General features: G+C 44.5%; 1 protein-coding gene across 1 annotated transcript in view; it reads right to left on the bottom strand.

The window, feature by feature from the left end:
• The window catches only part of LOC120933281 (intercellular adhesion molecule 5-like), a 50,829-nt gene that overhangs the window by 9,389 nt on the left and 14,697 nt on the right, over positions 1-26,743 (bottom strand). The window contains exons 2-5 of the mRNA XM_040346406.1: positions 11,695-11,949; positions 6,385-6,699; positions 3,322-3,594; positions 476-748 (exon numbers count right to left, since the gene is read on the bottom strand). Coding sequence (XP_040202340.1) covers positions 476-748; positions 3,322-3,594; positions 6,385-6,699; positions 11,695-11,949 — 1,116 coding nt within the window. The remainder of the gene's footprint in view (positions 1-475; positions 749-3,321; positions 3,595-6,384; positions 6,700-11,694; positions 11,950-26,743) is intronic.

The raw sequence follows: 26,743 nt of genomic DNA, 5'->3' as shown, positions 1-26,743 counted from the left end.
CAACATGTAATTCGGGTTAAAGATCCACTTTAGAGTATGAGACAGCCAGCCAAGTAGGAATATCTGAGGGAGGTCAGAAATGGGAGTCTCTATAAATATTTTATCTTGGGTTTCCAATAAGTATGAAAATGCAAATTGAAAATAATAATCGCAATAATAATAAATAGCGGTAATACCATGTTTCCCCGAAAATAAGCCAGTGTCTTATATTAATTTTGGCAACAAAAGACACAGTAGGGCTTATTTTCGGGGGTAGGTCTTATATTGCGGCCCTCCTGGAAAATAACGCTAGGTCTTATTTTCAGGGTAGGCCTTATTTTTGGGGAAACAGGGTACCATTATTAAAACGACATAACATCCTATAGAGCGGGTGTCCTTTTAGGACTTTACTTTTTGCATTGATCTTAAGAAACATTGATGAATATTGGTAATGTTTCCTGTATTGCAAATCATGTTTCAGTCACAAGACACTTACATTGCACAGTGAGGGTCTCTTCTTTTGTAAGTAGCTCTTTATTATTGTCCCGAATAAATATTTTACAGGTAACGGTGAGATTTGGTTTTCTTCTTGTTATGATGATGATTTCAGTCAGGTCCGGGGATTCCTCCCTCTTCCCTTTTTCTCCATCCACACTTATGGAAAGACCAAAGTACTCTGAATTACCCCGAATTAAATTACAGTCAGCGGTCACCGTGTCACCCAGGTTTGCAACCTTACTGGACACTGTGAGGTTCACCATAGGAGGTTCTGCAAAAAAAACAATAAAAAATCAATGAAGGGAGGGGTGAGGGCAGTACTGGGTACATAGGAGCTAAAATAGCAATTTTAAGATGTTAACATTTCAAGTCTCATTTTTGTATCTTCGATAATTCCACCCAGTATACACACATTTAGGCTAAACCATGTCCACATTTTTTTTTGGTAAAAAAAAACAAAAGGGAATAAAAAAGTTCTACATGTAAAACAGATCAGATTGGTATAGATAATATTATGAATGTGTTTTTACTTAAAGGGAAAGTACGGTCATTTATTGAGTTATTGCAGTGTTCCTTTAAGGGCCCATTCATGCAGATGTGTTGTGCATTCATTTTTGGCAAAGCACCACAACGCACATCTATCCTAAGGTACAACATGAGTGAATCATCACAATGGCACCACATTGCACCAACACACTTAGGGGTACATCGGCGCATATTTCCTCCGGGCGTAGCGTATCTAAGATACACTACGCCGCCGTAACTTACTTTTTTTTTCGAATCCTCAAAGAATCCGCGCCGTAAGTTACGGCGGCGTAGTGTATCTTTGGCGGCGGAAGGGCGCGCAATTCAAATCGATGTGATGGGGGCGTGTTTTATGTAAATACGTCGTGACCCGACGTAAACAACGTTTTTTTTTTTAACGGCGCATGCGCCGTCCGTGAGGGTATCCCAGTGAGCGCATGCTCGAAATTAAACCGGAACAAGCCAATGCTTACGACGGTGACGTCATTCTACGCAAATCCCTATTCGTGAACGACTTACGCAAACAACGTAAAAAATTCAAATTTCGACGCGGGAACGACGCCCATACTTAACATTGAGTACGCCTCATAAGAGCAGCGGTAACTATACGCCGGAAAAAGCCGAACGCAAACGACGTAAAAAAATGAGCCGGCCGGACGTACGTTCGTAGATTGCCGTATCGAGCTAATTTGCATACTCAACGCGGAATTTGACGGAAACACCACCTAGCGGCTGCCGGAAAAATGCACCTAAGATCCGACGGCATACTAAGACGTACGCCTGTCGGATCGATCCCTCATTCCGTCGTATCTTGTTTTGTGGATACAAAACAAAGATACGACGCAGGAACTTTGAAATTACGCGGCGTATCAATAGATACGCAGGCGTAATTCGTTTGTGGATCTGGCCCTTAATGTGCATTGCTGTGCTTTACCCAATGACACAGTGTGAACAGGCGGAGCACTGAGACACTTGGGAGCCTCACCAGCGTCCCCGCACCTCTGGCCACATGCCGTACTGCACACCCCAGTCAGGATTTTAAAAAAAATTGCTCGTATTGCGAAACGCTCATAAACCACGTTACTCGCAATCCGAGGTTTCACTGTATACAGAAGTAGCACAGCAGAAGCTCCCTGCTTTCAGGCTGTCTTTGCCAGGTGACAAGAAGCTGTCCTGCTCTGACATATTCATTTGTTGAACTATTGGTATTCGTAAGCAACAGACTTTTTACAGAGAACCCAGATAAGAGGTAAGGGGACCCAGGAAAACGTGAAAAAAAGCTCAAGAGCTCCGCCTGCTGACCAAAAAGAAAAATACATCATATTCATATAAAACAATTCACAGTAGCCCAAAAAAATACAAAATGGCACCATGATTGTGTAATTGGTGTGGATAGAAGACTAGAAGTGTAGGTTGTCCGGCACTTTCCTCAACTCTACTTCTGTACCTGTAATGCTTCTCAGGGGTCCAGGTCTCAATCCTATACATGCTTGGTAAGTAAACTGAGGGGCTGGAAGGTGGGGTGCCATGATGGATGTAGAGGAGAAATGTAACGTAACTCCGGGATAGTGTAAAAATGACCTTCGCCACCCCCCCCCCACTCCCTTGCAAGGGTTAAAGGTTTGTTTTGATGGGATTGTAATAAACATTAATACTTACCGTATCCAAATCAGGGACAGTCCCTCAAAATCCGGGACAGTCCCTCAAAATCCGGGACAGTTGGGAGCTAAGTTGTATGTAATGATGCTTGAAAGCTTGTGACCCGAGGAGTGGCATAGACAACCAGCTATGGGGGATAAGGGGGTGAATTTTCAGCTGTGTGGGGAACAGTGGAATAAAGTAATGTGTACTCCTATCTCCTAGACCAGGGGTATGCAATTAGCGGACCTCCAGCTGTTGCAGAACTTCAAGTCCCATGAGGCATAGCAAGACTCTGAAAGCCACAAGCATGAAACCCAGAGGCAGAGCATGATGGGACTTGTAGTTTTGCAACAGCTGGAGGTCCGCTAATTGCATATCCCTGTCCTAGACTAAGGGACAGTTTAACTGCACTGGTGTGAACTGCGCCACTGGAACCCATATGATCTACGGTCCATGCATTTTTGATGCAGAAAAAATTGCACCGGCTCTAAAGACTAAACAAGGATTTATTGCTTGTGGTTTGTGGGTGTGTGTGTGTGTTTCTGCTACCCAGAGTAAGGCTTCAAGTAACATGATGGTAGTAGAACACATTCACAATTAAAAAATAAAAATAGAGGTTTTTTTTAAAGAAGAAAATAGTGGACAATGTGTATACTATAGTGAGGAATGTGTACTTACCATAAATATGTATGTGCATATTGCTCTGCTTGGAGGCCTGGAACACTTGAGATAAACAAAGCAAATTATGCCGAGCCGCCGGTAGTTCATTGGTATCCAGGTTGAATGAAACAGACACGTTCCCAGCGACACTGGCATTAGGAAAACCATCAACAGACAACACTGTAATGATATTATCTGGAGGGAATGCACGGGGGACCTCACAGCTGATTGTAGTCACTGTCCCTTTTTCCAGCCACATCTCGGCTGTAATGCGGGGATCCTCCGGCAGAGCTGTCATTAGAAATAACACATAAATATATTACTGAAGACTGTCACATAAATGGGCTTAAACAAACAAAAAAACTCTAGTTAGTTACTGCTAACGTAGGGTGACCAGACATCCCCAGTTTCCAGGGACAGTCCCCAGATTGAGGACACTGTCCCCGGACCAAGTCTGTCCCCGGTTTTGTCCCCGGATTGGATTTGAACAGGGGCTGGGACAATTTCAAAGACTACACACCCCCACTCCACCTACTAGCTCAGGGGGGTCTATTTGTTCCCATTATCTGTGCCCCTTTCTGATGATCATGTGCTGGTCGGAGCGGAGGGAATATTTCTTCAGCTCCGCTCGCATGTTCTTCTGCCTTGGTTCAAGTTCCGGCCAGCGGCCTGCCTGCCTATCTCCTTGCCTTCCCTGGCGGAGTGATCTTCCTCCGCTCCCCACCCGGAGAGTAAGGCCTCGTACACACGATCGGTTAAACAGAGGACACCGGTCTGATGGACCGTTTTCATCGGTCAAAACCGATCGTGTGTGGGCCCCATTGGTTATTTAACCATCGCTTAAAAAAAAGCCAACCTTCTTTAAATTTAATTCCTAAACGATAGGTCAAAACCGATCGTTAGTAGGCACAACCATCGGTTAAAAATCCACGCATGCTCAGAATCAAGTCGACGCATGCTTGGAAGCATTGAACTTCGTTTTTTTCAGCACGTCGTTGTGTTTTACGTCACCGCGTTCTCACACGATCGTTTTTTTAACCGATGGTGTGTAGGCGCGACGGACCATCAGTCAGCTTCATCGGTTAACCGATGAAAATGGTGCATCGGTCCGTTCTCATCGGATGGACTGATCGTGTGTACGAGGCATAAGACTAGACAGGCTGTGTAGCGGGTGGCGATTGTTAAAGCGAGAGCAATAATTCTAGCAATATACATCCTCTATAACTCAAAACTATACATTTTTAAACATCACCTATTGTGATTTTTAAGAGTTAAAGTTTGTCGCCAATCCACGAGCGGGTGCAATTTTGAAGCATGACATGTTGGGTATCAATTAACTTAGCGTAACATTATCTTTCAAATTATATTAAAAAAAAATTGGGCTAACTTTACTGTTGTCTTTTTTTTTTATAAAAAAAATTGTATTTTATTCCCCAAAAATTGCGCTTGTAAGACCGCTGCGCAAATACTGTGTATTTGTACGACCGCTATTTTATTTTCTAGGGTGTCTGAATTTTTGTGTATATATATATATATATATATATATATATATATATAATCTTTGGGGGTTCCAAGTAATTTTCTAGCAAAAAATAATGATTTTAACTTGTAAACAACAAGTCTGAAAAATAGGCCTGGTCCTTAAAGCGGAGCTCCACCCTATGAATAAACTTACAAACGGAATATTTTTTTTTTTATTTTTTTTTTACGGTACCTGTGTTATCTTGTTCTGTCTCTCTGCTTCCTGTCCGGGTAGTGTGCGGGTATTCCGTCATTTCCTTTACCTGCAATGTCTCCTGGGAGCTTTTGTCATTGCTCCCAGGAGTCATTTGCGGAGGCCTGCTGCGAGTTATTGCGTGATTTCGAAAGCGAAAGTGACGGGATTACGACAACCTCCAGTACAAAACAAGGGCAAACAGTCAATACTGACCAGTATCAACCGGAGCACACAAGGGAAAAGGCAAACTTGGCACACGCGGGCAAAGTTCTATTACCACTAAAACAAAATGTAAGTCTCATTAGCTATCTAATTGTAGTCTATTGGTTTTGCTGCCATCACAAAAGGATGGTAACTTTCGACGCCGCCGCCTGTTGTGATGGCAAACCAGAAGTTTACATCCCTGCTCGCTGTAAAGACTGAGCATCCGCGGGAATGAGCAGTGAATGCTGGGAGATGAGCATTTACCGCATCAAGGAAATTAGTGCTTGTGGGCTTCAAATGCCCACAAGCAAAATGGAAACGTCCTTCCTCTTATTATCTAAGTTAGAATTTTATACGTAATTGGACAGCGGATGTTCAAAAACACCAGAACCGTGAGTAATCTTTTAAAATGAACTAAATAAATGAATGAAAAAAAAAGAATGGCCGCGGAACATCAACTTTAAGTGGTAAACTGCATTTGAAAAACCGCTGCACAAATACCATGTGACATAAAAAAATTGCAAATGCCACCAATTTATTCTCTAGGGCCTCTGCTGTTGGGGGTTCTATGAAATTTTCTTGCAAAAAATAAAATACAAATAACTACATATAATTAAAAAAGTGCCAGAAAAGGCCTGGGGGTCAAGTGGATAATGGCCGTATACAAAAAATTGGAGGATAATGCCAAAAAAAGGTGAATTGGTATGGAAAGTGGAAATACGACCCTCAAAACTACCCTACAATCTGTCCACTCTACCTCTATTCATTGCAGCATACATTTTTACAGGTACTCTTTAAAAGTGTCTAAGGAGCTGTTTTTAAAAAACATGTTCATGATTGAATTAACAGCCCTTTATAGGCAGAGCAAAGAGATTTCAGAGAACCATTATAGAGAGAGTACATTATATAGATGAAAAGATAAGAAATTCCGCGCCAAATGCAAAAAATGTAATTAAAATAAAATAAGAAAATAGCTGCTCCTCATAAAACAATACTGAATTGTGAACGTTGAAAGTGAAAGATAGAGGGCGCTAAACCACACATAGATAAATGTGATTGGCAATTACCACAAAAGTGGTAATTGCCAATCACATTTATCTATGTGTGGTTTAGCGCCCTCTATCTTTCACTTTCAACATTATATAGATGATCTGACTTACCATATGTCCTGACAGTGACAGGAGATGACTGCACGGTGGTATTGGGGACGTTTGTAAGATTTAATGTGACCTGGCAGGCAAAGTCCTGCAGGTTGTCCCTACGAGTTGCGTTAAACTTAAATGTTTCCTTCAGGTTTTGTGGGACTTTTCTGGGGTCCTTTTCATATGTTCTCCTGAATAATGTTTCTCCTCCTCTGGTCACTGATAAAATGACGTATTGGACAGGAGCCACACCATACACTGAGCACGTGACTTCATGTTCTTCGTCCTCCTCCAGTTCCCTCTTCAGGTCTATGTCCAATCCAGATGGTAGAACTGTAATTACACAAAATTCAAGTCAATTGTCTGTGCTCATCCATAGAGATAATATTATTTAAAGTGGAATATGCTGATATGTAGTATGGCATTGTATAAAGCCTAAAGCCGCGTACACACGACCGTTTTTCACGACGAGAAAAATGCCATTTTTTTAATTGGTCATTAAAAACGATCATGTGTAGTCTCCAGAGCATTTTTCTCAACGTGAAAAATGGGCATTAAAAATTCAGAACTTGCTCTAAAAAACACGCATGCTCAGAAGCAAGTTATAAGATGGGAGCGCTCGTTCTGGTAAAACTAGCGTTTGTAATGGAGATAGCACATTCGTCACGCTGTAACGGACTGAAAAGCACAAAGACTGAAAAGCGCGAATCGTCTCTCACCAAACTTTTACTAACACGAAATCAGAAAAAGCAGCGCAAAGGGTGGCGCCATCCAAACTAAACTTCCCCTTTATAGTGCCGTTGTACGACGCCACGCTTTGCTCAAGCATTTTTTTTTCATGCTCGTTGTATGCAAGGCAGGCTTGACAAGAATCACATCAAGAAAAACTTTTTTTTTCCATAAAAATAAAAAAAACGGTTGTGTGTGCGCAGCATAAGGGATCAAAGCTTGCATCATTAATAAATTAAGCTAAACAATAAAGAGTATCACTGAAAGAAGCACATCACACAGTGACATCACACTCTCCACCTAGTCCAATCAGAGAAAACTTAGAATTCATTTAGAAAATGCAAAGGGGGCAAATGGAAATCATTGTAATAGCGGCGTCTCCTTCGGAGATTTCCGGCTTCCAGGGGCATTGGCCAGGTTCGGTATATAAAAGTATATCAGTGGTGGCCTGTCCATTGAGGGCGCACAGGCGCCGCTTCCACTATCCATGCGTCCGGGCCCCCTGATCTACATATGCATACCTCCCAACATTTTGAGATGGGAATGAGGGACGCCTACTAGCAAACGTATGTAGGCATAGGACACGCCTCCTGCCACACCCCCTTAAAGGAGAATTACCAAAGAAAAGGTTAATTAAATCCACAAGTGCTTTTTTCACCACTACTATTCCTTTAAATTGGCTTTTAAAATTTACAAATGCAGCAATTTAGAATTTGGATGGAAGTTTTAGCACTGGGAAAAACTTTTTGAAAGATAAATAGTGCATTTTATATACAACCATATAGATCAGACCAAAATGAGAGACGAATGAGGGACAGAGGGACATTGCTCCAAATAAGGGACAGTCCCTCAAAATCAGGGACAGTTGGGAGCTTTGCATATCAGTGGTGCTGGGCCATGGATCCCAATGCGTGGTGTTTTTTTTTTGTGTGAAGCACCTGATTAGAGCCAGAGGCTCTAATAGGCTTAAAAAAAAAGGGTGGCCTTTGGAGCGCAGAGCATTGCGTTTCGAGACCACCCAGTTGTGTGACCATAGCAAATAAATGTTTGCTATTTTCACACTAAAGTTCCTCCCCGACAATCAGGAGGCAGGTCTGTGAGACCTGTTTCCCAATTGGTCAAAGCGTCAGGCGATCCTATTGGATGCTTAGCGCTTTGGCAGAAGAGGAGACACACGGCGGAGGAAGCTGCTGGTGGGGCAGACACCGGGGCTGCGGCGGCCGCTGCCCGTAAGTTCCAGACCACCCTGGGGGGGGATTTCAGCACCATGCCGCACAGACGGGTGTTTTTGTTTGCCCCGGAAGGATTTACCCCCTTAATGACCAGGTCATTATTTGCGATAAGGCACTGCGTTACATTAACTGACAATTGCGCGGTCGTGCGACGCTGTACCCAAATAAAATGTATGTCCTTGATGTAAAGCCCTGCGCAAACTGTTGGCGCTATATAATTCCCGTATAATAATAATGTCACTTTTTCCCCCCACAAATAGAGCTTTCTTTTGGTGGTATTTGATCACCTCTGCATTTTTTTGCGCTATAAACAGAAAAGACCGACAATTAAAAAAAAAAAAAAAAAACTATATTTTTTACATTCTGCTATAAAACATACCCAATATTAAAAATGTAAAAAAATCTAATTTCTTAATTAATTTAGGCCATTTTTTATTCTGCTACATATTTTTGGTAAAAAAAATAAAATAAAAAAAAAATGCCAATAAGCTTAAATTGATTGGTTTGCGCAAAAGTTACAGCATCCAAAAACTATAGGATATATTTAATGATTTTTTTTTTTTACTAGTAATGGCGGCAATAGCGGGACCACGATATTGCGGTGGACAAATCGGACCCCTAGCTGACACTTTTTTGGGAAGCAGTGACAACAATACAGTGATCAGTGCTAAAAATATGCACTGTCACTGTACTAATGACACTGGCTGGGAAGGGGTTAACATCAGGGGGCGATCAAGGGGTTAAAAGTATGGCCAACATATTTTACTGTGTGATGTGTTTTTCACTAAGTAATGTGCTGTTTTTTACTTCTTGCTTTGCAGGAAGAAAAAAACAGCATGTTGCTGTCAGAAGAGAGCCCTTTGTTTACCTACACAGGGCTCTCTTCAGTAATCTCCGGAGCTGTACGTTGGGTGCCGGCGACCAATCAGTGTCAAGCACCCACTGGTTGGTTTGTTCTGCAGCCAATCGCAGAACAGCGGGGGCACATGGGCACGCCCCCTAGCACAGTGCCCGTCTCATGTACTAGGTACTAGATTCATTGAAATCTCATATTATATTAATTCTATTTAGTTATATGCATTGAAGGGTACTTTCACACTGCCCTTTAGCAAAATCACAGTAAAAATGCACATGCGTTTTTGCCACGATTATTCTGTGTTTTAGATGTGTTTGTTGTGCGTTTCTGGTGCGTTTTTGGGTTGCCTGCACTTGTGACCTGTGAAAAATTGACAAATGACTCAAAAACACACCAAAAATGCTTAATCGTGGTGCACTTTTACCGCAATTTCACTGTGATTTTGCCGCAATTTCCATAAATTTTAATGGGAAGCTGTTCAAAACCGCACCAAAGGTGCAGCATGCGGGACTTTTCAAAATGCACTGCACTGGGGTGGTGTGAAAATTCTCCCATAGGATTTAAAGGGAAAAAAAAAACGGAGGAAAAAACGTAATCGGTGTGAAAGGGCCCTAAAGCTTAAAGTGGAAGTCCACCCTAACACTTAAATTCTCCCCCGCAATCATTTATGTGTGCCAAGTTCAGCCTTATGTCTCAAAATGAAAAAAAAAAAAAAAAAAAAAAGTTCAATGCTTTGATGCGACTTTTGATGCAACTTTGATCCAGAGAGTGTAAAGTTACATCAAAGTTGCACTCTAAATCACACAATTTTGGGGTCGCAATAGTGGAAACATGAACTGCACTACTTTGATGCAACTTTTGATGCGACTGATCCAGAGAGTGTAAAGTTGAATCAAAGTCACACTCCAAAGTCGCACTCTAGCCTTGGGCTACGTTTCCACTAGTGCAACTCCAAAGCTGTACGATTTAGAGTGCGACTTTGAGTGTAGCTTTGATTCAACTTTACATTCGGGATCAAAGTCGCATCAAAAGTCGCATCAAAGTAGTGCAGGCACCTTTTCAAAGTCGCTGATTTTCAAAGTCGTATAGATGGGAACGTTTGCCATTGAAATCAATGGGCCGTGACTTGTGATACGACTTTATGTGTCCAAAGTCGCATGACAAGTTGCACTAGTGGAAACGGAGCCTTAAACTCATTACTTACATGTACTGAGCAATAGAAATCAATCTGTATCCTTCCAAACTTTCAAAAATGTTCCTTTGTACCACATTTCTTTCATATTTCTTCCCCAGCTCCCTCCACCGTTCACAGCAGCTGGGTGTGTGTCACAGCATGCACACAGTGCCCATCATAGTGCCCATCAGTGCCATCACATTGTTACACCATGCACACAGTGCCATCACAGTGCCCATCACAGTGCCATGCCATGCACACAGTGCCCATCATAGTGCCATCACATTGTTACACCATGCACACAGTGCCATCACAGTGCCCATCACAGTGCCATGCCATGCACACAGTGCCCATCATAGTGCCCATCAGTGCCATCACATTGTTACACCATGCACACAGTGCCATCACAGTGCCACGCCATGCACACAGTGCCCCTCACAGTGCCACGCCATGCACACAGTGCCATCACAGTGCCACACCATGCACAGTGCCCATCACATTGTTACTCCATGCACACAGTGCCCATCAGTGCCATCACATTGTTACACCATGCACACAGTGCCCATCACAGTGCCATGCCATGCACACAGTGCCCCTCACAGTGCCATCACAGTGCCACGCCATGCACATAGTGCCCCTCACAGTGCCACACCATGCACAGTGCCCATCACATTGTTACACCATGCACACAGTGCCATCAGAGTGCCTATCACAGTACCACACCATGCACACAGTACCCACAGTGCCACACCATGTACACAGTGCCCATCAGTGCCACACCATGCACAGTGCCCATCACATTGTTACACCATGCACACAGTGCCCATCAGTGCCACGCCATGCACACAGTGCCCCTCACAGTGCCATCAGAGTGCCTATCACAGTACCACACCATGCACAAAGTGCCATCACAGTGCTACACCATGCACACAGTGCCCACCAGTGCCACACCATGCACACCGTGCCATCACAGTGTCACACCATGTACACAGTGCCAACACACTGCTACACCATGCACACAGTGCCATCACAGTGTCACACCATGTACACAGTGCATGTCAGTGCCATCACAGTGCCACGCCATGCACACAGTGCCATCACAGTGCCCATCAGTGCCATCACAGTGCCACACCATGCACACAGTGCCCATCACAGTGCCATTCAGAAACAACCACATGGTTCAACATGGTTCACTGTGATCTAGCTTACAGTTTCTAACAAACAGAACATGCAGATTGATATGTGAATTTAGTATGTTCGGTGGAACTTTTTCCTATATATGAACTGAAGCTTGTTAAAGTACATAAAAAAACATCTACAGTGTAAGAAGAACATACCATAAGGTATCACATTGGCCACGGCTGTGTCATCATCGCTTGCCAGACATTGTATAGGTGAGTCTTCCCACTCACTAACTTTGACTTTAACCCATGAGAAGTTGCTTGTCCTGTCGGGAGATACTTGTAGTTTAGTCAGTCTGGTTTCCCAAGACAGGCTTGTACAGTTGCTGGTGCAATTCAGGACGGCTGTGTCTCCAAATGGTACAAAATCATTCTCCTTTTCAATATGCACTGTACAGGACTGGGAGTTCCCTGAAAGAGAAGAAAACATGGAAAAGGATGAAATGGAACAGAACAATATAATATATATACATACATACATACATACATATACACACACACAACATTGAGTCTGACTAGCACAGATCATAGTGGGCTTCTCATTCACCCTGTGCCCCTATTAGAGGGTGATGTACACATAAGAGGGTCCCGGGAAGCTGGACATGGAGTTTACAGAGCTCTCCAGGGTAAGCTGAGTTCCACAAACCCCCCACCCAAAGTGACCCCTGTCACACCCCTAAATAAATTTTTCATGTAATATTATCCTACAATATTATCCAACCCATGCTTGTCCAGCTAATTTACGGTTTCTCATCCTTAGTTATCACACATCTTTCTATCTACATCTACCACCACCACCACTCTGCCCTTATTGTAATCAATGCAGGGTCCTGCTGTGTTACCCAACTCATCTGTGTAAATATACAAAATGTTTTGGATATTTAGATGTAGCACCCTCTAGTGGGCTAGAAGTAGAATAGGGTTTGTTAGTGTAAGTAAATTGTTAGGCTTGGCTGGCTGAGTTGTTTTGATTTATCTGGGTCCAGTGAGTGACTTAGGGAGGGCTGGATGACTCACAGGCATCATCTCTTATACCTCCCGCTACGTCTAGAAACTAACAGAAGATTGTAGAAGAATTGGAAGTGGAGGAGCTGCCAGGGGTATTCATGAGGGTCCTGACCAATCCCTAACAGATGGGTTGGCAGGGGACAGGACCACTCAAATACTCAGAGTCAGCCCAGCTGGCAGCTGTGGAGTTTGGGTGGAAGCTGGAGATGGCGTGTTAGACTGTCAGTGGCCCTTGAGGGTATGCCCTAGTCTTGGGGGGTGACCTTGGGCCTGGGCTTGGGTGTGGAAGGGACCCTCTTCACGACACACAGAGGTGTCCTGACCAGGAGGCACGGGGGCAAAGTGGAGGGCAACAGGAGAACACTGCCAGACAAATCTCCAGGGAGGAATACAGCCAGGAGAGCATACCTAGGCGGACTGGGTGCAAGCAATCTGAAATGCAAGCAATCTGAAATGGATGCAGGAGCCAGGAGGGCTAGTGAAAGGCGCAGCTTTAGCCAGATGGGCTGGCAGTGCTTGAAGAGGTGGTGCTGGGATCAGTAGCCACAGTTGGACAGCTGGGCACTAGGACTTTCTTTTGTGCTACACTACCAAAAAGGCCTGCGGTCCCTGCCTGCAAAGGGCATTTTCTACTGGTCTGATTGCTCTTGTCAGATTCTCCCTACAGTGCCAGCTGGTCCTGCGAGTTGTTGTTCTACAAGCAAGATTGTGCTGGAGGTAGAAGGAGAAGTGTATAAACAGACTGTAGTCACTGTATATAGTTTTGTCCCTGAAGAATTATTTTGCCGATCAAGTGGGCCTCCTATTATTATTATACAAGATGTATATAGCGCCAACAGTTTGTGCAGCGCTTTACAACATGGGGGCAGACACTACAGTTACAATACAGTTCAATAGGAGGGATCAGAAGGCCCTGCTCGTTAGAGCTTACAATCTAGAAGATACCCTCAACCCTATCCATGTTCAATACCCCTAATAAAATACAAAAACAAAGCTGCAAGAACTGATTCTTGTCTCCGGTGTATGGTGGAAAATTCTGTGTGCCTGGCTTCATTCACCAGCGGCTCCTGCGGGGTTAGCGCTATATAAAAATAAACACTTCTTTCTCATGTATCACTTTCCACATATGAGCTAGTCATCTCCAAACTACGGTCCGCAGTGATGTGGCCCTTTGCTTGCCTTCATCTGGCCCTTGGGGCCCCATTTGTTCCACTAACACCAATGACGAGGCACCATTCCTTCCACTGAAATCAATGCCTGGACACTATTACACCCACTGACACCAATGTCAACCAACATCAATGATGGGGTACTTTTCCTACAAGCAACATCAATGATGGGGCACTATTTCTAAAACCAACATCAAAGATGGGGCACTTTTTCTTTCAACCAACATCAATGATGGAGCACTGTACTAGGCTCCGCTGCGGTACCCAGCCCAAATTCCAGGGACAGCGGGAGGTATGCGCTCTTGTCAGTTGCCAGCGGAGAGAGCAAGGGGGATGGGGAACCACAGCACCCGCTACATGCGCTCCGCCTATGGACACAGACGAGAAGGAGGGAGGGGAGCACTCAGGAGCTTCGGCGCCCTCACCTCTGTGGCACCTGGGTGTATCGGCCCCGTATTTAGGGCCATTTACTCCAATGCGGTACGTTAGTGCACGTGTGTTAATGTGTTATGCCATGCAGTGCGTTAAGGCAGCCCATTCATTTACAGTAAATAGGCTGTTTATAGCACCGGAAGGAATACCTCCCAACAGTCCTTAAGCCAGCAAAGGTGTATAAGCTATAGGTAGGGGCAGTGAAATTTTTTTGTATTGTTGTCATTGTGGTCAGGCAATGCACTAGCACCTTTGCTGCCATTGTGCAATGTGCTGGGTGTTTAGTGTGTTCCGGCTCCTTTAACCTCCCTGGCGGTATGATTATTACAGAAAAAAGGTGCTGAAAGCGGTACCATTATTTTGCAAGGTAATTTGGCGTTTTATACTGTAGGCCTGCAATTCTTAGGAATAACTCACTTAAATCTGACGGAACAAGAGTCTAGTAGGCATCCTGGGTATGAATTTTTTTAAAAAACAAAATTATAATATAATAAATAATTATAATTAATTATAACAAATAATAATATAATTATAATAAAAATTATTCAATAATGTAATCAAATCAAAATCACTGAAATTTGCTCAGTTGCAGAATTGTCGCTGTCATTACTTTTATTTTTTTATGACGAATTTCCCCACAAATCGCTATCGCACAATTCTGCAAGTGATTATAATTTATTATCGCTGTTTTCTAGCTGCTCTAAAACCATTTTTGATATAAAGGGACACTTTTGGTTGCTATGGACAATCTACAGTTTGCAGGCAGAAAAAACAGTTTTTATTATATACAAGTACATGTAGGACACTGGGCAGACCACTAGGGACAAGGGGGGTGTGTATTTTTTACATACAGTACTGTAATCTATAAGATTACAGTATACTGTATGTAAGGTGTTTGTTTACCTTTTTGAATTTGGCGCCGTTCTCCGCTCCCGTGCGTCATAACGTCGCAGGGAACGGAGATCGGCGGCACACAGAGGCACTGTGTGAATCGAGCGAGGTCCCGTTCGCTCACACAGCGCGGTGGCATCGCTGGATCCAGGGACAAGGTAAGTAAACACTGCCTGTGGATCCAGCGAGGCGAGCCCGAGTCTGACTCAGGGTTACTGATTGTAGCTGAAAAATGTAACCCTGAGTCAGACTCGGGAATACCGCCAGGGGGGTTAAGGAGGGTTGGGCTCCCTCCAGTCATCTGCCCTTCATCTATCCAACAGCATACATGTGCTTCCACTGAGGAGACTCTTTAAATTTTAGAGTTAGGACTGCAGTACACAGAGAGCCTTGACGGGGCCTGCAGCTTACACATGTATTTGCAAATGCGTGCAACTAAACTTCTGTTTTTAACCCACTGTTAGACAGGTGAATTTGGTTGGTTGCTGGCTGGTTGATAAGTTGAGCTTGGAAACTCTTTGTTGTTTTTTACAGACACTGTTGGGCAGGAGATGCCTCCCTCTAAAGTGCTGCTATAGAGCCACTTCTAGGTGCTGCACTTACAGTAAATGACTACAATCACCTTACTCAAATCTACAACGTAAGCCAATACAGCTCAGCAGAGGGAGACACAGGACGTCAAATAAAGCTTGTGTCATGACTTTACAACAATTCATACTATGAACTCAATCTTTAGTTCAACCATTTCAGTTCTCTTAAGCCCCATACACACAGTAGGACTTTGACAACAAACTTCAAAATGCGCACGTTTTCCAAAAAATCCTACCGTGTGTATGCTCCATCGAACAAACTTTTTGGGTTTTCATCGGACAAAAGTTCGCTCTGCAAACGGACAAACTTTTCGGCAACAAAAGTCCTACGGTGCAAAGTCCTATCGTGTGTACAGAAATCCATCGGACTGTAGTTCAAAGTACAAACACGCATGCTCAGAACCAATGTTAAAATCAACCAACAATAGCAGAAGTTGACCAAAGGGTGGCGATAAACAGCAGAAAAGAGCAGAAAAACCATGTGATGTGAAAGTTTTTAGGAAAGTTTGCAGAAAAGTCCTGCCGTGTGTATGCTATGGGTGTGCCCGGCCAACTTCCTTTGGACAGAAATCCACGGAAAAGTTTGTTTGAAGTCCGACCGTGTGTATGAGGTTTTAGTCATACCTCCCAACTTTCTAATATGTGAAAGAGGGACAACTTTCAGCCAAAGTTTCTAGGCAATGGAAATGTCCCCACCTGACTTAATACAAAATTACAAGTTCTTTATTTAGCACTACCCCCGAAGGAGCTGCTGGTTTGTTTTGGGCGGCATGTTACCTCTATTCCTTCGCCGTCTAGGGTACTTGATGAGAGTTGAGAAAAGAGTTCAATGTCCACACTTTAGGCTTCTTTTTCATTGCTTTTACCAACGTGGTAAAGGAATAAAAGTAGTAGTTGAAGAGGTGGAAGGGTAATCGAGAATAGGTTCAGGTGTATAACTTTAGTTCGGAAGCACTCCTGCTTCCAGCAACGCAGCTCTCGTCGCCACTCTAGCCAGAGTGGGTATTGTGCACCTGGATAGGCCTCTCTCACCAGCCTAGCAACCAGGGTGTCACACGGAACTTTAGCAAAGTCTCTGCCACAGACCTTCCCAAAGGTGGAGATATATTCGGTCCAGAATCCTCTCAGCATAGGATTAAGCACCCGGATCTCTTCTTGAAATAAATTCTTGTGAAAGCAGAACTGACAGGCGACCTTCACTTGGCCTCTCAGTATCAGTGCATCCTTCAATGAAGTTCAAGGCCTCTCCTGAGCGTACCAGCCTCGTGCTCGGTGCTCTCCAGAATAGGTGCTTCATTAAGCGGCTTCCTCCCTCGGGACGGACAGCACAGGACCACTCTGCAAGCGTAGACCCAGCACAACTTCCGGGCCTACTTGATAGATCAAAACTCCGGACCAATGTGGTCCCGGAGCCAGGAACACCTGAACACACACCCCCGGCCATGAGGGCCACACATGGGGGGGTGGTGGGACGACTGGCCAGGAACGGACCACGATGACCCAGAACTAATGACGTCTGTCCCTTAAGTACTCTCCCCCAGCATGCACAGCGAGGCGATCAACTCCCACTGATTGGCTGCCGAAGAAGAACACCCAATACACCTTGACTTGACTGGTGCCACCCTTGGCCTGGGGCGGGACCAACACCCCAGACAACAATAGTGGTCACTCACAGTACAGCCACGGCTGGAACAGAAGCCCAAATTTGGCAAAACAATACAGTCAGAGGTAGTTAAATCTCTGACTACCCTCTAAATTTAAGGCAACGCCAGCTATGAAAGTAACAGGCCGATACATTTAAAAAAACACTTCAGTCTCCGATGTCATCCTCCATTTCCAGCCCCATATACCCCATACAAGTCCCAGGGCAGTTAGGACTAGGACTGTGTCTGTAGATAACGATACAGACTTTTGTGATTTATAGTCTTGACATAAACCATGTGATGCATTTCTGTTCTGTTACCATTTCAAACAAAGTCAAAGAGGAAATCGTATGAACAAAACTTCGGCGTGGTAATTCCTATTTGTGGTATAAAGAGGAAGCGCGTAGGTCATGCGCAATTATCTAGCAACATGTTACAATTATAGAAATTTGGTGTCTTGCTGCCCTAGTTTCATTCGTATGTACTGTAATTATATCGAGCCTCCTATAATGATGTAAGTACTGCCCCACGCACATCTATGCCATCATTGCAAAACATTCTGTCAAATTAAAGAATACACGGTTTAACCCTTATGCTGCGTACACACGATAATTTTTCGGGTTCTAAAAAATGATGTTTTTCAGGCTCTAGAAAAAACTAACTTTTTTTCAACTTGATCATTAAAACGGCCTTGCCTACAAACGATCGTGAAAAAAAAATGCTCTAGCAAAGCGTGGTGACGTACAACACGTACGACTGAACTATAAAGGGGAAGTTCCATGCGGATGGCGAAACCCTTGGGGCTGCTTTTGCTGATTTCATGTTAGTAAAAGACGATTCGCGCTTTTCTGTCTGTTACAGCGTGATGAATGTGCTATCTCCATTACGAACGCTAGTTTTACCAGAACGAGCGCTCCTGTCTCATAACTTGCTTCTGAGCATTTAAAAGGAAAAGGTACAGCGCAAAAACCTGTGAATAATTAATTGTGAGACCCTAATGTTTAAACATGGGTATAAAATAAATGAATACACAAAAAAATGGCCTGAATATACAGGCAATCAAAGACCTGTACTCAATAGTGAATAAATGTTAATGATAACAAAGTCCAAACGTGTCAAATAGAAAACAATGAATATATTAAAAAGTCCAAAGGATAAATTCTCCAGTGTGAAACGGTGAATCGCTAATAATAAACTCAAGATGTGACATCAAAAGAAATCCATGTGATCTATCCACCAGATAAAACACCCGAGTGACTTAGTGTTGTAGTCTGCTTACCGGAACAAATGACCACAACAGCGGTCAGTATGGGCACAGGATTTATTTAAAGTCTCCCAGCAAGACTAGAGGGAATCCGGTTCCTAGGTCCTGGATATGGCTTTCACATATGTCTCAGAAGGGAGAGAAAATAGAAAATCCCCATAGTGTAAAATTGCTAAAAAAGGGTATTTTATTAAAAAGTAATGCACTTACAGAACTGTCGACAATGTGCGCATTGAAATAGACATCCACCTGTGTGTGCGAGTAATCTCGGCGTCTTCTCGTGTCCTCCCGCTGTCTCTGCTTACTGTGTAGGAGACATGATGGCGTCGGGACGCAGGCCACACCTACGCGTTTCGTCACAAGATGTAACTATAAAAGTGTATTTGTTAACCTGGCACTTGGGAAACCTCTCTGTACACGAGCTCATGCCCCGGGGTAGTTCGCGATACACCGGGAGGCCTCTCTCGCCTACCAACCCCGGCTCTCCATCGCTGCGCACTTGACAACGGAAATTACGCAAACCGCTGAGACATATGTGAAAGCCATATCCAGGACCTAGGAACCGGATTCCCTCTAGTCTTGCTGGGAGACTTTAAATAAATCCTGTGCCCATACTGACCGCTGTTGTGGTCATTTGTTCCGGTAAGCAGACTACAACACTTAGGCCTCGTACAGACCACCGGATCTATCCGCTGGGATTGATCCGCGGATCAGTTCCAGCAGATAGATCCGGTCGTCTGTACGTTCGAGCGGACATTTCCCGGCGGATAAAAATCCAGCCGACGGATGCCCAGCGGATAAAAATTTTGTAACATGCTAAGAAATCTATCCGCTGGAATCCAGTCCAGCGGACTGATCCGGTCGTCTGTACAGACTCACCGGATCAGTCCGTCCGCTTCCCTCCCTCGCATACGTCGTAATGATTCGACGCATGCGTGGAAGTATTTACCTTCCAGCGTCATCGTCGCGGCGACGGCGCGACACATCACCGCGGATGTATTCCGCGCGGATTTCGATCTGATGGTGTGTACAGCCATCAGATCCAAATCCGCCAGAGGATTTATCCGCTGGAAACGGTCCGGCGGATCGTTTCCAGCGGATATCCTCTCGTGTGTACGGGGCCTAAGTCACTCGGGTGTTTTATCTGGTGGATAGATCACATGGATTTCTTTTGATGTCACATCTTGAGTTTATTATTAGCGATTCACCGTTTCACACTGGAGAATTTATCCTTTGGACTTTTTAATATATTCATTGTTTTCTATTTGACACGTTTGGACTTTGTTATCATTAAAGCGGATCTCCACTCTAAAGTGGAGTCCTGCTGATCGGCACCCTCCCCCCCTCCGGTGTCACATTTGACACCTTTCAGGGGGGAGGGGGGTGCAGATACCTGTCTACAGACAGGTATCTGCACCCACTTCCGGCCCTACGATACGGGCAAAAGACGGGTTTTTTCCTTGTTTCCCGTCCGTCCCCCGTTGTATGCTGGGAACACTCGGCTCCCAGCACACAGCGGGAGCCAATCGGCGGGCGCAGCGCGACTCGCGCATGCGCCGTAGGGAACCGGGCAGTGAAGCCGGAGCGCTTCACTTCCTGGTTCCCTCACCGTGGATGGAGGGGGGAGCAGCAGGGTGACGAGCGATCAGCTCGTCATCTGCTGCGATCACCGCTGGACTCCAGGACAGGTAAGTGTCCTTATATTAAAAGTCAGCAGCTGCAGTATTTGTAGCTGCTGGCTTTTAATATATTTTTTTAGTGGCACATCCGCTTTAACATTTATTCACTATTTAGTACAGGTCCTTGATTGTCTGTATATTCAGGCCATTTTTTTGTGTATTCATTTATTTTATACCCATGTTTAAACATTAGGGTCTCACAATTAATTATTCACAGGTTTTTGCCCTGTACCTTTTCTTTTTAATTTCTCTTTAAATTTGTATCTACAATTTTCTGGTACTTGGCAGCACTTACAAAAATAAATTCTGAGCAGTGTTTTTTTCTTATAAGAAATTTATTTTCTTTGAAAAAGTTTTTTCATTTTGCTTCTGAGCATGCACGGATTTTTCACGTCGATAAAGCCCACACACGACCATTTTTTAGAACCCGAAAAACGACAACGTTAAAAACATTGTTAAAAAATAGAGCATGTTCAATTTTTTTTTTTGGGTGATTTTTTAGAACCCGAAAAATGCTCTGAAGCCCACACACCATCGTTTTTAATGACATTAAAAAAAACATAATTTTTTAAAACCCAAAAAATGATCGTGTGTACGCGGCATCACGGTTTCTTTTTTCTGCACGTGCTAAAATGCACATTTAAAAAAAAAATGAGAACACACTTAAATACTTTTTAAAATACTTTCATCAGAGTGGTTCAATATTACCATAGTATAAATATGACATCCTCCAAGGATCGCACCGTACAATGGCGCAATCTGTCACCGGCTGCATCCACCGACACAGCCGATGACTAATCACTGTACTGGCCCGCTGCCAGTACTATGTGACCGCTGTAACCAATTACAGCAGGTCACATGACAGTTGTAAACAATAGATGGCTTCCTTTCAAGCCATTCATTGTGTACAATTGTGTTGCTAGCTGTGATTGGTCACAGTGATCACATGGTACAGACTGGGCAAATCACGGCCTATCTGTGCCATGTGATCAGCTGTGATAAATCACAGCTAATCACAACAAAACAAACTGAATTAATTGATTTCATTCAGTAAGGCTGGGCTCACAGCAGGAGTCCGTTGCGTCCTCCACACCTGCACCCTCTTCTTTCTCCTCCACACCTGCACATTCTTCTTCCTCCTCCACACCTTCTTTTTCCTCCTCCACACCTGCACCCTCTTCTTCCTTCTGCACACCTGTACCATCTTCTCCCTCCTGCACAACTGTATCCTCTCAAATGTACCCTATTCTTCCTCCTTCACACCTGTACCCAAATTTTGGCCGGTTTCGGACCTGAAACGGACTAAAAGACGCACAGGGCTCCTGTGCACTTCGCATTGGAGCCACACCAATTTGCACTGGTGTGAACCCAGCCTAAAATGTAATGCATTGCTATAGGCAAGCGATGGCCCGGATTCACAAAGGATTTACGACGGCGTATCTCCAGATACGCCGTCGTAAGTCCGAATGGAGGCGTCATATCTCTGCGCATAATTCAAAGAATCAAATGCGCCTCATTGTTGCCAAGATACGAGCGGCATAAGTCTCCTACGCCGTCGTATCTTGGGGTGCATATTTACGCTAGCCACTAGGGACGCTTCCGTATATTACGTTCACGTCGACTAAGCATTGAGCCGGCGTAACTTAGGGAGAAAATTCGACGTGATACTGAGCATGCGCGCCCCCTACCAGCCTACTTTGAATTACATTGGCTTACGCCGGCCCATTTATGCTACGCCACGGAGCAAGTGCTTTGTGAATACTGCACTTGCCTGTCTAAGTTGTAGCGGCGTATCGTAAATAGGATACGCTAGATACGTGAATCTGGCCCATAATGTGTAAAACAAATTAAAAATGCTGATCACTTCCCCAGAGTAGTACAATGTTACTATGGTAACATTATATTGCTCTGGTCAAAGTGTGTAAAAAAAAATCGGCCACACCCATTATAAGATGACACTGTACTGCACTGGTGACAGTATGTAAAAAAAATAATATTAATAATAATAATTTCTTTATTTTCCAAAAATTATAACAAAAAATTAAAACTTCAAAAAACTTGCCATGCCTCATGGGTCATTTGGGGAATATCTGCCTTGTCCTGACATTTTGGGGCCTCAAGAAATAAGATAGGATGTCAGTACATCAGGATTGATCAATTTTCAGATATATACCATAGTTTGTAGACGCTATAACTTTCCTAAAGACTAAATATTGTACACAGATTTCATTTATTTTCACTAAAGAAATGTAGCAGAATACATTTTGGGCTAAATTCATGAAGAAAAATTATTTATTTGCAAAACGTTATAACAGAAACAAATAAAACATATTTTTCCCCCCAAATTTTCTATCTATTTTCATTTATTTAGCAAGAAATAAAAAACCCAGTGGTGATTAACCGCTTGCCGTCCGTCGCACGCCGATGTACGTTGGCAGAATGGCACGGCTGTGCATATTGGCGTACAGGTACGTCCCCTTTAATATGCACAGCCGTGGGTCGCGCGCTCGCATCCCGATTGGGTACTCCGCGAACGAGGAACCCGCGGACCCGATCACCGCCGGTGTCCCGCGATTGGTTCACAGAGCTGAAGAACGGGGAGAGGTAAGTGTAAACAAACCTCTCCCCATGCTTCCTAGTCAGACTGTCACTGATTGTCTGTTCCCTGTCATAGGGAACGACGATCAGTGACGTGACACACCAAGCCACGCCCCCACACAGTAAAAATCACTCATTAGCAGGGCCGATCCGCCCTATAGGCTCACTATGCAAGCCGCGTAGGGCCCCGCAAAGCTGCAGAGGGCCCCCCAAATTACTAGAGGCCCTGCCTGGTGAGAAGTCATTTTCAGCCCCTCATCCCGCTTCTCAACATACTGGCTGCATGGGAGAAGAGGTAAGAAGTCAGCACCCCCCGCTTCTCACTTTAATGTAAGATGATGACATTTCCGACAGCAAAACACCCCCTCCCCGCTTCAGTTAACCCCTGCACTGCCAGTGTCATTTTCACAGCACTGTTTGCTGTAAAAATGACAATGGTCCCAAAATAGTGTCAACAGTGTCCGATGTGTCCACCATAATGTCGCAGTCACGATAAAAATTGCTGATCGCCGCCATTACTAGTACATTTTTTTATAAAAATGCCATAAAACTATCCCCTATTTTGTAGACGCTATGGCCCAGATTCACATAGAATCGCGGCGGCGTAACGTATCGTAGATACGTTACGTCGCCGCAAGTTTTCATCGCAAGTGCCTGATGCTCAAAGCACTTGCATGAAAACTTACGCTGGCGCCTCCGGCGTAAGCCTGCGTAATTCAAAGGGGCGTGTGCCATTTAAATTAGGCGCGCTCCCGCTCCGGACCTACTGCGCATGCTCCGTTTTGAAATTCCCGCCGTGCTTTGCGCGAAGTGACGTCATTTTTTCGAACGGCGACGTGCGTAGCGTACTTCCGTATTCCCGGACGTCTTACGCAAGAACAAACATTTTTCAAATTTCGACGCGGGAACGACGGCCATACTTTATACAGCACATACGTGGGCTGTGTAAAGTTAGGGCAGCAAAAACGACGACTAACTTTGCGATGGGAAACTAGACTAGCAGTGACGTAGCGAACGCGAAAAACCGTCGTGGATCGTCGTAACTACTAATTTGCATACCCGACGCTGGTTTACGACGCGAACTCCCCCCAGCGGCGGCCGAGGTATTGCATCCTAAGATCCGACAGTGTAATTCAATTACACCTGTCGGATCTAAGGGATATCTATGCGTAACTGATTCTATGAATCAGTCGCATGGTTAGGAAGACCCTAAAACAGAGATACGACGGCGTATCAGGAGATATGCTGTCGTATCTCTTTTGTGAATCTGGCTCAAAAACTTTTACGCAAACCGATCAATAAACGCTTATTGCGATTTTTTTTTTACCAAAAAGAAGTAGAAGAATACATTTTGGCCTAAACTGAGGGAAAAAAAAGTTGTTTTGGATATTTTTTGGGGGATATTTATTTTAGCAAAAAGTGTCGCTCTATTTTTGTTTATAGCGCAAAAAATGCAAACCGCAGAGGTGATCCAATACCACCAAAAGAAAGCTCTATTTGTGGGAAAAAAGGACGTAAATTTTGTTTAGGACCCACATCGCACGACCACGCAATTGTCAAAGCGACACAGTGCCGAATCGCAAAAAGGGGGCGGTCCTTTAGCAACAAAATGGTCTGGGGCTTAAGTGGTTAAATGCCACTAAAAGAGAGCTCCACTTGTGTGAACAAAGTGATAACAAATTTGTTTGGGTAAAGCGTTGCATGACTGCGCAATTGTCATTCATAACGCGACTAAGCTGAAAGCTGATAATTGGCCTGGGCAGAAGGGGTAAAACTGCCCGGTATTGAAGAGGATAAAACGATGGGAGTGAAGAACACCAAGGAAAACTTCACTAGAATCATTTAGCTCAATGTTGGATTTGATGTAATATTGGGAAATTATAATATTGAACTATTGGAAACTAGTGAATACAAAGCACTAACTGTTACATCTGAGATGGAGAGCGTGGTGTGAATCATTGCATTGAGAGATAGAGGAAGGATGAAGAGTCGAGATTGTCAATTTGGATAATTACATCCACACAGCAAAGAGAGACATGTGAGGACGAATCGTCAAGCTTGGTCAGTACAGAGCAGAAGTAATGTACAGATAAGAAAGTCAGAAATCAGCTTTCAGTTTCCACATATCAGAGAAAGTTCTGATAACATGGCATTGTTTCTGCCTAGAGAAGATTCTATATGTGTTTGTTCTTATACAGTATATTAACATATTTAGAGCTTACACATTCACATTAGTCTCTTTCCTAAATATAACTCACATTCTACAAAAAACATACATTTCTTGATCTTCCCTGTGATCAGTGAACCTGGAGCGATCAGCTCTGAGCACTTCCAGGTTCACAACTGTCAGATTGCTAACCATGTGGCATCTGATCTGACTGGGGGTGCAGAGGCGGCATTAGGGTCCTGGAGACCCCTGATACCTCCATAATGAGTACCTGTCACTCTGTATATGCTATCACATAGGGAGTTTTCAGACCCCCTGGGAAAGCAGTACAATTAAGGTAAAAAAAATCCTTTAAAAAATTAAATAAATAAAAAAAACTCTGGGCCAGATTCACAAAGAGTTACGCCGGCGTATCAGTAGATACGCCGACGTAACTCGGAATCTAAGCCCGTCGTATGTTTAAGTATATGCTCAAACTGAGATACACTTAAACCTACCTAAGATACGACGGCCTGCGCCGTCGTATCTTAAAGCGGGGGTTCACCCTATCGACGGGAAAAAATATTTTTTTTTTTATTTTACCTTAAAATCAGGCATTGTAGCGCGAGCTACAGTATGCCTGTCCCGAATTTTTTACCGCCGTACTCACCTTGTAGTCGTCCATCGAAGATTCCGGGGAATGGGAGTGCCTATGGAGACGGAGGATGATTGACGGCCGGCTCTGGCGCGTCACGCTTCTCCGGAAATAGCCGAAATAGGCTTGGTCTTCACGACGCGTGCGCATAGCCTGTGCGCAGGCGCCGTGAAGAGCCGAGACCTACTCCGGCTGTCTTCGGGGAGAGTGACGTGCCAGGGCCGGCCGTCAATCATCCTCCCTCTCCATAGGCACGCCCATTCCCCGCGGGAGCCGGAATCTACGATGGACGACTACAAGGTGAGTACGGGGTTAAAAAAATCGGGACAGGCATACTGTAGCTCGCGCTACAATGCCTGTCTCGATGGTAAAATGTGTCGGGGGGGGGGGGGTGAACTACCGCTTTAAGGTGCAATATTTCCGCTGGCCGGTAGGTGGCGCTTCCATTGAGTTCGGCGTAGAATATGCAAATGAGTAGATACGCCAGTTCAAGAACGTACGCTTGCCCGTCGCAGTAAAGATACGCCGTTTCCGTAAGAGGTATGCCAGCGTAAAGATAAAGCTGCCCCCTAGGTGGCGTATCCAATGTTAAGTATGGCCGTCGTTCCCGCGTCGCAATTTGAAAATTTTACGTTGTTTGCATTACTCGTCCGTGAATGGGGCTGGACATCAGTTACGTTCACGTCGAAAACCAATGACGTCCTTGCGACGTCATTTGGAGCAATGCACACTGGGATATTTTACAGACGCGCATGCGCAGTTCGTTTGGCGCGGGGACGTGCATCATTTAACCACTTAACGCCCGCCGCACGCCTATATACGTCCGCACAATGGCACGGACAGGCAGAAGGGCGTATATATACGCCCTTGCCTTCTAGCGGGTGGGGGGTCCGATCGGGACCCCCTCCGCTGCGTGCGGCGGGCGGGATCCCTCGGGGAGCGATCCGGGACGACGGCGCGGCTATTCGTTTATAGCCGCTCCGTCGCGATCGCTCCCCGGAGCTGAAGAACGGGGAGAGCCGTATGTAAACACGGCTTCCCCGTGCTTCACTGTGGCGGCGCATCGATCGAGTGATCCCTTATATAGGGAGACTCGATCGATGACGTCCATCCTACAGCCACACCCCCCT

This window comes from Rana temporaria, chromosome 3 (assembly GCF_905171775.1).
Source record: "Rana temporaria chromosome 3, aRanTem1.1, whole genome shotgun sequence".
In the NCBI taxonomy this organism is placed as follows: Eukaryota; Metazoa; Chordata; class Amphibia; order Anura; family Ranidae; genus Rana; species Rana temporaria.
This window is presented reverse-complemented; position numbering and strand designations above follow the sequence as displayed.